Below are 14,333 nucleotides of genomic sequence, written 5' to 3'. Positions count from 1 at the left end.
GTAAAGAAATAACACATTTATTATTATTATTATTTTTTTTACCAGAGCTGTAAGTTCTGCTGTTCTGCCTTCTCTTGCTGCTGCTAAAAGTAATTCTTCAAGCTTTCTTTGTTGAGTCCTTTCTACAGCTGCAAAAGGAGAAGTACATATAACTCTACTTCTAGGCTGGATCCTATTAGCACATTTATCACAGAGATGCGTAAAGAATAAAGGGATCGTGGTGAGAGAAGTCACAATGTTTTGAATTGTGATTCAAATGCTGTGAGACTTCATTATTATTCTCACTGCCTCAGATTCAGATTACAGAGCTGGACTTCCCTCACGTTCAGATGAATTTATGTTTTCAATTTAGATGTCTTTAAGTATGTTACTCACTACAATACCCATCACAGATAATTATCAATTATTTTTTTATGCTGAAATATTATTATTTATGTGCCTTGGAAAGACAGATTAAGTGGGGAGAGGCGCTCATATCTTCCAGAGCTTTAGAATGTGAAAAGTAACAATAAGAAATAGTGTTAATAGGAAGACATTATTGTTGTTGTTGTTCAGTCACCAAGTCGTGTCTAACTCTTTGCAACCCCATGGACTGCACCAAGCCAGGCTTCCCTGTCCTTCACTGTCTCCTGGAGTTTGCTCATACTCATGTCCACTAAGACATACAAACCATATAAATATATTTAGGTTTATAGATAAAGTCCGGATTTTTATAAGAATATTTTATGTCCTTAACAAATGCCAAATACCTTTCAAAACACTTAAAAAATATTAACTCACTAAATCTGTATAGCTACTCTTTGAAGCATTACTATTTTCCCAATTTTATAGGTGAAGAAACTGAGGCAGAAACTTAACCTAAGTCACAGTCAGGACATGGAGGAGCTGGGATTTGAACTTGGGCAGGTGGGTTTCAGAGTACCTGCTCTTACCGTTACTCTGTGCTGCTCACAATTGCAGGGAATGACAGCAATCTGATTTAAGACAGTAGAATATGTAATAAGGTCTCATTTCTACTATATCTGAGTTCTGTTTTGGCTTGCAGAAAAGAAGCAATTTCATAGAAAGGTTAGCAATAATCCCCCTTAAAATATGTGTATAAGGTCCTGTGCAAAGGCTGCAGGGGAGGTATAAAATTTTCCCAGGTCTTCCTGAGAAATAATGAACATTTATTAATAGTTAGTAATTACTATGCACTAACAGTTGTTCAAGACACTATGCATGCCCGTGCACTTGAACTACAGGAAACACAAAGCTTGAATGCCAGAATAGCTGGAACCAGTTTAGCTCTGTCTAAAGAACTAACATTACTGTATACCAGCATCTGCTATTCTCACATATTTATTTCCACACCCAGATCCCCTCCCTTTCCATCTTGGAAGAAGGCTGCCAAGCCTCCACACAGGCTCCAAGTACTGCCTTCTTTCGCTGGAATTGATGCTCTTCAGCTTTTCCTCTCACTGGTTCTATGGCCACCGGTCTGTGAGCTTTTGAGGACAGTCCCTAGCCTTCCCTACATATCTCTGCTACTGCATGTATTTCCCAGAGCTGCTCTTTGTCCCCACAGTCATGCCTGAAGTCAGGTACCTGTTCTTACTCTTCTGTGTATCCTAGGCACTTATGACAGTATTTGGCACAGTGCATGTTTAGCCAATAAATAGTCTCTGAATAATCAAACAATGCTTAATAATGATCATTCCAGACTTTAAGGAAGGGTCATTATGTTTCCCTACGATTTCTCTCTAGATTGTCTAGGCTCATAAATGAAGGCAAACAGGATCTAGAGGTGAAAACTATGCTTATGTTCCTGTCCTATATTCATTCTGGACACTGAAAAAAAGACTGTTGGTCTAGTCAATAAAAACAAGTACTCTAGTTTAGGGACTTAAAGTTTCTAGAGTGCCAGTAATATTCTATTCCTTGATGTGGGTGTGGTTTACATGGATATGTTCCCTTGTGAAAACAGCAAGCCATACATTATTAATGTGTACTTTTATCTATATATTTTATACCTCAAAAATGTTTTTAAAGCCAATACTCTACCCCCCCAAATAATTTGTCCTTTAAATTTTAAATGTTATATGACTGTAAACTAGCTCTTTTCAATCAGAATTCAGAGTTAGGGAAGACCACAAAGATCATGAAGCCTAACTCTATCCTGAGAAGACACTCACATACATGCCCAGGGTAGGTTAAATAGCAGTACACCTGAAATGCAGGTGAGAAACTAGCAAATATACTTCATTAACAACAAAAATCACCATTTTGCAATTTCTATAGTAATGAGTGATTCAGGCAAGAATTATCAATGAACACTAAAATCACTGATTTGAAGTTTGTCGGTAATCAGGATATTTACCATGGTCTCAATTTTTCTCCCCAAGGATTATTTACTAATTACAAAAGTGGGACTATGTAGTAAGTACCTTTACAGTGGACTACTAGTGATCAGAGATAATTTCACCAATAGCAGAACAAAATGACATCAAGTACCTAAAACGAAGCATTGGTATAAAGCATACAACCTCACCCTATGCCAACTACAACCTAAGCCAAGAACAGATAGCCTGAATCTAATAATTTGAGAAGAGAAAAGCCCAAATTGAGGGGCATTCTTGCTTGCTTGCTTAGTCACTTCAGTCGTGTCCGACTCTGTGCGACCCCATAGACAGCAGCCCACGAGGCTCCCCCGTCCCTGGGATTCTGCAGGCAAGAACACTGGAGTGGTTTGCCATTTTCTTCTCCAATGCATGAAAGTGAAAAGTGAAAGTGAAGATGCTCAGTCGTATCCGACTCTTAGCGACCCCATGGACTGCAGCCTACCAGGCTCCTCCGTCCATGGGATTTTCTAGGCAAGAGTACTGGAGTGGGCTGCCATTGCCTTCTCCAGAGGGGCACTCTACAACAGTAATATTATGATATTGATGTTAAATCTCATGAAGTTGATCATTATATAAGGAAATATCCTTGTTCTTAAGACATACATACTGAAGTATTTAGGGCTAAAGTATCATGTCTGTAAATTACTCCCTTAGAGTGTAGGAAAAAAATTAAAAGTACATAAGTAACATTAAATAATATAAACCAGATGTAGCAAAATGTTAATAACCAGTGACTAAGTGCAGATGCACAAGTGTTTGTTGTACTATTCTTGAAACCTTCCTATAGGTTAGATATTTCTCAAAATAAAAAAACTCAAATGATATGAAGAAGGTACTGGAGTCCTCTCTAGTGCCTGAGAAGTAGTAATCTATCCTCTCCCAGGATTAGAAGTGTTTGGGAAGCTCACTACATCTTTTAAGGCAACCCAGGCCACTATTACAATAGACTGGACCCAAAGATAAACTCCGTGGCACTCCATTAACTAGACTATCCACTGGCCCTGGTCAGCCTCAAATAAGAATATCCATCTTCCAATATAACAGCCCTTGAAGTACTTGAGTATGATTGTTATATCTACTAAAGTCTGTCCTTCTGGGGTGAAACATTTCTTATCTCTACACGCATTACCCTATGATAGGGTTTCTGGTCTCCCAGTGTGTGGTCTTGGTAGGTTATGGATGCACTCCCTGTAGTCTGACCCATTTATCATGTTATCCACAAATGATATCACATGTGGCTAAGGGAATCAGAGCAAAATCTCTCAATTTCTGCTTCCACTTCCCCAGCCAGGATCATACTGTAGCTGATAGATCACAGAACTCATCAAGTCAACCAAACTCTTGCCCTTAACACAGCTGGGTTGTGCGGGTGTGAGGTCGGGTGCTTAGAGCATGTCTTTACAACTAGCCCCATGAAATGTCAACTTGTTATGCAAACCCAGTATCCCAGCCCATCAGGAGACCATCAGTTCTGGGTTCTCATCTTATTACAAACGAAATGACAGAACAGTCATTTCAAACACTTATTACAAACAGACAGTACCTCATCCTCCCAATCAGATCATGATTTGTTAAAGGCAGGGATCACATCTAGCATGGTCAATCTCCCCCAAAATCACATAATACTGAGCCTTATAGAAGATGTTATGTGTTGATTTCTTTATTAAAAATGAAAGGGTTCACTTTAAATGGAAGAGCGAGTAGAAATACTGATCTAAAAGATGTCTGGCAAGCAGACATTATCTTATAACTAGAGAAACAAGGGAGATTTTAGGTTTCAAGGCCAACTGGAAAGTAATAAAAAGCAAGACTGTGCTTTGTACATAGATAAAAATACTACTAATAAATAAGTCAATGCCCTTCAAATGAAACATTTTCGTGCCCTCCTCTGAACTGCAAAGGAAAGAAACAAAGGATGTATGTGAAACTGCAACTTAAAATTCAATACCTTTATTCATAAGAGAGTAAATAAGAAATCTTCCCTTCTCTCCTACAGAAGTACTACCCAAAAATAATTACAGCCAAAGCCCTAGATATTTGGGTAACAATCCTAATAAACGAAGCTTCCTGATGTAAGCATTGAAATATTTTTGTCTTAAACTATTTTTAGAGAAATCCCTCCTATGTCTTCTTATATGTAATTAAATCTTTGAAGTTCATCCAGCGATGAAGCTGATCCATGAGGAAGTTACTGCGGCCCTTGCGTTACAATGATGCCCTCAGGATAACAGAGCGGCCAGAGATCTCTGCTATAATCACATGATTCCCCGGAACCACACACTTTTCTGTGCTCCTGTATTCCTTCATTATCACACTTCTGCAGCCTTTCAGCTGTACTCTCTCATGTCGCTAATTTTTACTTTTAATTATGCTGGAGACTGAATTTTTAAAACTTGCCATAATGTTATATAAAGTAAGAATTCAAAAGCCCTGAGGAAGCTCTCATACAGTTTTACCTCCAATCGATGACTCTCAAATTACACTATCTTTGGAGCACAGGCTCAGTGTCATCTATTTTGGCATCTCAGAAGCCATTTTCTACTTATATCCTGGGCCATGGCTACAATGAAGATAAATGCTGTCCAGAGTAAGATCCGTAATATTTACCTTCAAGCATGTTTCTGATTTCTTTGTCATGAGTGACCTCCTTTGCTGTCTGTCCATTCCCATTAACAACAGTAGTATCAGCGTTGTGCTCTAAAAGAAGCATTACCAACTCCTAAAACAGCAGAGAAATTATTTTTAGCTATTATGAAACTAAAACTTTATTGTACTATAGCCCTTTTTCAAATTTCTAATTAGTACTGAATGTTTACAATAGAAACAATGACTGTAGGAATCTTTAAAGTCCTTCAGCTCTGTTTAAACTAAATGACTACTAAGTAAGCATCATAAATGGAATACTCTACAGTTCAACTAATTGTGATAACCGATGACTGCCTACACAGTTGCCAATTTCCAATTAACACAGACAACTTCTGTAATTGATTTTTAAAGTAAATTATCTGTTTTACCAAATTGATTCATGTGGTCACACTAAATATGAGTTAACAAAGCTGTTACTTAAAGTAGTAATTTAAATTAGATAATTAGAGCAGACAATACATTCATTTAACATTATTCCAAGGCCTGTTGAAAAAGAATAAATTCTTCAGCAGACTTAGATCTTTTAAAAATTAATTTTAATGTTTGTAAGAAACAAGACATAATTTTCTGAAGTGATATAGACTGATGGGATACAATACTAACAAAGGAATGCGTTATAATGAAGCAAATGACCTCCTGAAGTCAATTTTCAACAACGGAGTATAAGCTACATCCTTCATATTTACTCTAAGTGGCTAACAGCTCTCTCAGGAATTTGAAACTAATCAGCCCAGTATCATTGGTTCAGTTATATAACTTAAGACAGTACAGGTGGATGAGCGTGCAAGAGATTTACAGGAAACTATTAGAGATTTGATGTTTAATTTCACTGGGGTGTGCAGCACTCAGGCAGGGGATGTGGTAATACTTGCTCTTTAGTTCTACAAGAAGGCAGGATGAAACACAGTGCTGCCCTCACCTCTAGGGTGACACTACACTGCTACCCGGAGGAACTGACATTCTGTGTCATTACATGTTACGTTTTCCTATGAGTTTCATTTTTCCACTGGGCCACACAATTTTTACCATCCTTTAAAAAGAACTTTTTGTAGTTTAAAAAAAAAAAAGCCCTTAAATATACATCCAAAAACAGACAGGAAGAAGAAAACAAAATACTTATTGTCCTGGTCACTCCATGACCACCATAAACATTTTGGCAGGTTTCTTTCTAATCATTTTTCCCATGCGTAAGTTTGAGATTTTTCAAAAAAATATAATTTTATTTGTATGACACAATTAAGTTATACTTCACTTGCCTAATATATCATTTTCTAGGCTATTATAGTGTTCATGAACATACTTTTCACTAAATATTATTCTATAAAATGTACTACCACATTTTACAAATAGAAAAATTGCTAAGAAGTCTAATATGTCAGTAAATTCTTATAAAATATCTTCGCATTTCCTATCTTTTTAAAGGAAAGATTTTGGGAGAAGTGTTTTCATGCTTCATGCAAAGAGTTCATATTAGTAAAGAAAGAACACAGAATGATATAAAATATTCATAAATCATATCTGAAAAGGAAACCGCATGCAGGATATATAAAGAACTTTTTACAACAATTAAAAGATAATCCAATTAAAAATGGGCAAAAATAAAATGAACAATCAGAAAAGGAAATTAAGAAAAACAATCCATTTACAACGGCATCACAAAGAATAAAATGCTTTGACGTAAACTTAAGTATGGAGATGAAAGATTTGTACACTAAAACTACAAAATATAGCTGGAAGAACTTAAAGAAGACATAACTGAGTGAGAAGACATCTAGGAACCATGAATGGGAAGACAATATTGTTGAGATGTGAACACTACCCAAAGCAATCCACAGATTCAACTCAATCCCTATCAAATCCCAATGATGGGTTTTTTTGCCCAGAAACAGAAAATCCCACCCTTAAATTCACATGGAATCTCAAGAGTCCAAATCACCAAAACAATACTGAAAAAGAACAAAATTGGAGATCTTACACTTCCAGCTTTCAAAATTTACCTCCAAGCTGATCAAAGTAATCAAGACAGTGCTATAATGACACAAAGACAGACATACAGACCAATGGGAGAGCACAGGGAGTCCAGAAGTAAACTCTCACATATGTGTTCAAATGATTTTCGACAAGGGCGCCAAAACCATTCAAAGGGAAAAGGACAGTCTCTTCAACAAATGGTGCTGGGAAAACTGGATAGTCACATGCGAAAAAATAAAACTGGACCCGCATACTTTACACCACATACAAAAATTCACAGAAAATAGATGAAAGACTTAGTGGAAAACTTAGAATAAAACATAAGAGGAAGCTACATGACATTAGATTTAGCAATGGTTTTTTGGATACAACACCAAAAACATAGGTTAAAAAAAAATAAACTGGACTAAATCAAAATTAAAAATTTTCTACAACGAACAGCAGTTATCAAGAACGTGAAAAGGCAATCCAGAGTGGGAGAAAATATTTGAAAATGATGTATCTGATCTAGGATTTATATCTAGAATATGTAAATAACTCCTAAATAACTCAACACCAACAAACCAAACTATCGATTTTAAAAATAAGCAAAGAATCTGAAAAGGTCACATACCTTTGATTCCTTATGATTCCAACTACATGACATTTGGGAAAAGGCAGAACTATGGAGACAACAGAAAGACCAGTGGTTGCCAGGGGCTGGAGTAGGAGGAGGGATGAACAAGGAGCACATAGAGGATTTTTAAGGCAGTGAAAACACTGTAATGACAGACACATTTCGTTACACTTTTCTCGTTGCACACACAACAAGAGTGAACCCTAAAGTAAACTACAGACTTTGGGAGGCTGCAATGTGTTAGTGTAGGGTCATAACTTGCTTTAAGGGAAAAAAGAAAAAGGACCACACTGGTGAGGAATGTTGATAATGGGATGCATGTGTGTAAGCACAATATACATGAGAAATCTGTATCTTCCTCTCAGTCTTGCTGTAAGCCTCAAACTACTCTACAAATTTGTCTTTAAAATTAAATAATAAATATATGGGCTATGGATTCAATAGACATTTTTCTAAAGAAAATTGGCCAATAAGTATATGAACAGATGCTCAATAAATCATTATGGAAATGCAAATCAAAACCAAATGAGATACCATTTCACAACTGTTAGGATGCCTAAAATTAAGACTAACAACAAGTGCAATGAGGATGTAGAGAAAATGAAACCCTCACGCAAGGCCAGTGGGAAAGTAAAGCCGTGTATAGCTGTTTTGGAAATCAGTTTGGCAGCTCTGCAAAATACTCAACATAGAAATACCATGTGTCGACCTAGGAGTCGAATATGGCAATTCGACTCCTAGGTACAGACACAAGAGAAATGAAAATACATGTCCATGACAAAAATCTTGCACATGAATGTTCAAAGAATATTCATAATATCCAAAAATTGGAAACCCAAATGTCCATCAGCAGATGGTGGGATAAATAAAATGTTGTTCCATACACTGGAAAGCTGTGCTTAGTTGCTCAGTCGTATCTGACTCTTTGCGACCCCTGGACTATAGCCCACCAGGCTTCTCTGTCTGTGGAGACTCTCCAGGCAAGAATACTGGAGTGGGTTGCCATGCCCTCCTCCAGGGGATCTTCCCAACCCAGGGATTGAACTCAGGTCTCCCACATTGCAGGCAGATTCTTTACCATCTGAGTCACCAGGGAAGCCCAAGAATACTGGAGTGGGTAGCCTATCCCTTCTCCAGGGGACCTTCCCGACCCTGGAATTAAACCACGGTCTCCTGCATTGCAGGCAGATTCTTTACCAACTGAGCTACCAGGGGAGCCCTTACAATGGAATATTATGTGGCAATAAAAAATGAAGTACTGATATACATTATATTCATGGATGAGCCTTGAAAACATTATGCTCAATAAAAGAATCCAGTCACAGAAAATCATGTGTTATATGCTTCCATTAATGTTAAATGTCTAGAACGCGCAAATCTAGAGAGACAGTAAATTAGTGGTTGCCAGAGCCTGGGGAGAAGGGGTAATGGAATAACAGCTTGTAAGTACAAGATTTCTTTTTGGGGTAATCCAAATGTTCTAAAACTGATTTGTGTTAATGGTTGCACATGTCTGTCAACATACCTGAATCACTGAATTCTATATGGGTGACCTGTAAAGTACATGAAATAGACCACAATCATGTGCCTATAGAAAGAGTAGAGATTATTCAAGCTGGGTACCACATGGCACATTCAAGTTAATAAATGTTATTTCTCAATCCAGCTCATCTAATTGTTTCATACAATCTCTGCAACTGCACCAGTGTTCTAGTAATTAATCATCCTGATTTTCAAGAAAGTATAAGAACTAATGTGGTGGACTTCCTGTTAGGGAAATTAAAATGGAGGAAGTCTTGTTCAGGGTTCAGAACAACTCTTGTTCAGGAGAGCAGACCTCTGACCTTGCTTCTGATCTGCCTGAGCACTGCCCGTGTTCTGTACCTCCCAAAAGCACAGCTAGTCAGGCAGCACTTTAAATAAGAAAGGTAGTGGGGTCTTGGAATTGAGTCTCTACAGGCCTGCCAACTGGGGTTTAATGATATCCTGTGACTTACACTTCAGTTCAGTCGCTCAGTCATGTCCAACTCTTTGCGACCCCATGGACTGCAGCATACCAGGCTTCCTTGTCCATCATCAACTCCTGCTGGAGCTTGCTCAAACTCATGTCCATTGAGTTGGTGATGTCAGCCAACCATCTCATCCTCTGTCATCCCCTTCTTCTCCTGACGTCAATCTTTCCTAGCATCAGGGTCTTTTCCAATGAGTCGGTTCTTCACATCAGGTTGCCAAAGTACTGAAGTTTCAGCTTCAGCATCAGTCCTTTCAATGAATATTCAGGACTGATTTCCTTTAGGATTGGCTGGTTGGATCTCCTTGCTCTCCAAGGGACTCTCAAGAGTCTTCTCCAACACCACAGTTCAAAAGCATCAATTCTTCAGCACTCAGCTTTCTTTACATTCCAACTCTCACACCCATACATGACTGCTGGAAAAACCACAGCTCTGACTAGACGGACCTTCGTCAGCAAAGTAACATCTCTGCTTTTTAATACACTGTCTAGGTTGGTCATAGCTTTCCGTCCAAGGAGCAAGTGTCTTTTAATTTCATGGCTGCAATTACCATCTACAGTGATTTTCGAACCCCCAAAAATAGTCTCTCACTGTTTCCATTGTTTCCCCATCTATTTGCCATGAACTGATGGGACTGTATGCCATGATCTTAAGTTTTGTGAATGTTGAGCTTTAAGCCAACTTTTTCACTCTCCTCTTTCACTTTCATCAAGAGCCTCTTTAGTTCCTCTTCACTTTCTGCCATAAGGGTAGTGTCATCTGCATATCTGAGGTTATTGATATTTCTCCTGACAATCTTGATTCCAGTTTGTGTTTCTTCCAGTCCAGCATTTCACATGATGTACTCTGCATATAAGTTAAATAAGCAGGGTGACAATATACAGCCTTGACACACTCATTTCCCAATTTGGAACCAGTCTGTTGTTCCATGTCCGGTTCTAACTGTTCCTTCTTGACCTGCATACAGATTTCTCAGGAGGCAGGTCAGGTGGTCTGGTATTTCCATCTCTTGAAGAATTTTCCAGTTTGTTGCGATCCACCCAAAGACTTTGGCATAGTCAACAAAGCAGAAGTAGATTTTTTTCTGGAACTCTCTTGCTTTTTCGATGATCCGATGGATGTTGGCAATTTGATCTCTGGTTCCTCCTCCGCCTTTTCTAAAACCAGCTTGAACATCTGGAAGGTCATAGTTCACAGACTGTTGAAGCCTGGCTTGGAGAATTTTGAGCATTACTTTGCTAGTGTGTGAGATGACTGCAATTGTGCAGTAGCTTGAACATTCTTTGGCATTGCCTTTCCTTGGGATTGGAATGAAAGCTGACCTTTTCCAGTCCTGTGGCTACTGATGAGTTTTCCAAATTTGCTGGCGTGTTGAGTGCAGCACTTTAACAGCATCATCTTAACTCATAAGATAAAACAAACAGCATTGTAAAAAGGTTACAGTAAAACCAGAGCTGCATTTTTGCATGCAAATTGATGGTGATATCTGTTTGTGGCCTGGGATTATAAGTGGGAACCCTGGAAACTGCAATTTGAAGTCTCACCCGTGGAGTGGAAACACTGCTCAAGACCTTTTCCCAATTAGGACTCCAGATTGCTGTTTCTCAGGACTCCCGAGCATGCGGTTTAAGCCTGGATGTTGGTGATGCATGAGCTGTTACTCTTCTCCATTGTTTCTATTCTCTTTTCTTTTAATGACTGTATATTGAAATTAAGTTATATAATCCTCTATTAAATACTGAAACTGTTTATTTGTGTGTAATAAGTGGTTTCTTTTGTTAATGACTCCTTCAAACCTGAAACAAAAGTAAAACTTTAGGCAATGGAGAAACAGACATAGAGAACAGGCCTATGGATGAGGCAGGGGATGGTGGGGGGTGAGGGGGGAGAGGAAAGAGAGGGTGAGATGTATGGAGAGAGTAACATGGAAACTTGCAATACCATATGTCAAATAGATAGCCAATAGGAATTTGCTGTATGACTCAGGAAACTCAAACAGGGGCTCCATGACAATCTAGAGGGGTGGGGTGGGAGGGAAGTTTGGGAGGGAGGGTACATGGGTGTACCTATGGCTGATTCTTGTTGATGTGTGACAGAAACCCACAAAAATTTGCAAAGTAATTATCCTTCAATTAAAAAAATAAAGTGAAAAAAAAAAAAAAATGACTTCCCTGGTGGTCTAGCAGCTAAGATGCTACACTCCCAATGCAGGGGATCCAGGTTTAATCACTGGTCAGGAAACAAGATCCCACATGTTACAACTAAGTATCACACACAGTGATGAAATCCCTCATACCACAACTAAGACCCAGCACAGCCAAATTACTTAAGAACATTTTTTTAAAAAAAGAATATGGAGCCAGACTGATATAAATCCCCAAAGGGCTGGACTATGGAAAATGGGCAGAAGAAATGGTATGCACAGAGATAGACAGGTACCTTTAAGAAAACAGAATATGCTTCAATTATGTGAAAACAGGCTACAGGGGGAATCAAGGCAATGCAGAGGGTCAGAGCTACTCCATGCAATCTCGGGGGTTTGGCAAGGGAAGTGACACCTTTGAAAGGGTTCAGAGGAATGATATCAGACTGCAAGTTACAAAGAACACCTGACCACCCTGTGAAGAAGAGCAAACGTTCTCCGAGTGTGGTCCCCAGACCTGCAGTATCTGCACGAACCATGAAATTGGCAGAAGTGCAAGTTCTTAAGCCCCTCTCAGACCCATGAATCAGAAATGCCAGGGATAAGACCCAGAAACTTGTAGGTTAAGAAGCCCTCCAGGTAAGGAACTCAAGTGCTCGGGCAGAAGTCATCAGAAGAGGTTTTTATTTAAATCACAATTAGAAAAAAGAAGGCAGCTCAGTGGTTGGATTCTACTGCAGGGATGGGAATGAAACACCCCGAACAGAGAGGTCACCAGTGATTTTTAGTATCTTAGTGGGTAGAGGAAGTTTTAATTTTCTTCAAGGTTCTGCTGTAGCATTATTCTTATATTTAAGGAAAAGAAGTTTTTAAGCCAAACTGTGCTTCTCTATGCCAAAACTAAAGACCATCCTGCCCTCTAACACTGTGTGTGCTCAGCTGTGTCCGACTCTTCACGACCCCATGGACTGCAGCCTGCCAGGCTCCTCTGTCCATGGGATTTTCTAGCAAGAATACTGGAGTGGGTTGCCATTTCCTCCTCCAAGGGATCTTCCCTACCCAGGAATTGAACCCACATCTCTTTCATCTCCTGCACTGGACCTAACATTTTGTAAGACAGCAAAAGATTAGCTGTAATCTTCTTCATCCCTCAGGATCTAGAATTCCTAATAAAGCCCTGAGCAGTCTCTGATGCTTTTTCACAAAACTCCAGCTCCAACCCCTGTTCCCTAACAAGTCTTCCTTGTGTCAGCTGAATATGTGGTTCTCTTCTGCATGGTCTGCCAACTCTCCACACTCATTAATTATTCAGTTAACATACTTAAGCTCTTACATTGTACAAGGCCCTCCACACGTCAGGGAAAACATATTTGGATGATGAATACTGAAGGGATCCGAGAAAGAGAAAGTGTTGACGAAAATCAGAGCTGAAATTAGGATACTGACTGGGGCATTGCTGGACAGGGTGGAATTACAAGGTTGGGAAAAAAAAAAAAAGATTGGAAAAGGCACTGGGAAACAGGGCAGTCCAGGTAAAAAGCAATGAGCATGTTCTCAAGCAGTCAGTAAAAAAGAGAATTTAAAGTGACAAGTATTTCAATGACCAATACAAATACTGCATAAAGAACTTGTGTGAAGGAAGAGACATCCCATGTTAGAAACGTGAAATTCCAGATCCCTGAGTGGTGAGGAGCCCAAACACACAGCGAAGACAGAAGACCTGGATGCCTGGAAAGAAGTATGAGGTCAAGATAGATTTCCAAATAATCCCCCAGGAGAAACAATGAAGTCTTAAGTGTGGATGGGTTTCTTATGGAGACAGTTTCAAGAGGAAAGAGAAGAATGGCTTTTAAAAAATCAGAGGAACACCTAAAACGAAAAGTAAGGAAAATGAGCAAACACAGGTAGGAACCAGAAGAGCAACCAAGGATGCAGCAAGAGAAACGGACTCCGCAGTGCCTTTTCCCAGAGGAGTGATCAGCTTTGTGAGAGCACAGCTCTGGAAAATACGGCACGAAACTTTAAAAATAGTTAATCACTGAGATTTCCCTGGGGGTCCAGTGGTTAAGACCTCCTTCCAATATAGGGAGATAGGGCTCGATCCCTAATCAGGGAACTAGATCCCACACTCCACAACTCAGAGTTCGCATGCTGCATCTAAGACCCAGTCCAGTCCAGTAATTAAATTAAAAAAAAAATTTTTTTAAGAGTCAAAGGAAAATGCTAGAAATAAGATAAAGAATGCCTTTAATGACCTCAGTAGACATCAGAGCACAGTTGAGACAACAATCAGTAAATCTGAAGACAGGTCAACAGAAATTAGTCAAACACTAAGAGAAAAAAATGGCATGGAGGGAGGAAGTGGTAGGAAGAGGGGAAAAGAGAGAAGACTCAGAACTGAGCACCCATGTCTGTGGACAATATTTGTTTAACAAATGTATAGTAAGTTACTGAAGAATGTGCATGAAGTAGTACTTTCTGAATCTAGCAAAAAAGAATAAAAGGGAAAAAAAGATGAGGAAAGCAGCATCTGCTACCATTTGCCCTGGTAACTCCAGGGCAAT

General features: G+C 39.0%; 1 protein-coding gene across 5 annotated transcripts in view; it reads right to left on the bottom strand.

The window, feature by feature from the left end:
- The window catches only part of OSBPL1A (oxysterol binding protein like 1A), a 252,855-nt gene that overhangs the window by 207,429 nt on the left and 31,093 nt on the right, over positions 1–14,333 (bottom strand). For all 5 annotated transcript variants that reach the window (XM_061399735.1, XM_061399734.1, XM_061399731.1 and 2 more), the window contains 2 exons: positions 4,989–5,100; positions 43–128 (listed from right to left, as the gene is read on the bottom strand). In XM_061399735.1, coding sequence (XP_061255719.1) covers positions 43–128; positions 4,989–5,100 — 198 coding nt within the window. The remainder of the gene's footprint in view (positions 1–42; positions 129–4,988; positions 5,101–14,333) is intronic.

This window comes from Bos javanicus, chromosome 24 (assembly GCF_032452875.1).
Source record: "Bos javanicus breed banteng chromosome 24, ARS-OSU_banteng_1.0, whole genome shotgun sequence".
NCBI lineage: Eukaryota > Metazoa > Chordata > Mammalia > Artiodactyla > Bovidae > Bos > Bos javanicus.
The sequence above is the reverse complement of the archived record's forward strand: the minus strand, read 5'-3'. Positions and strand labels throughout refer to the sequence as shown.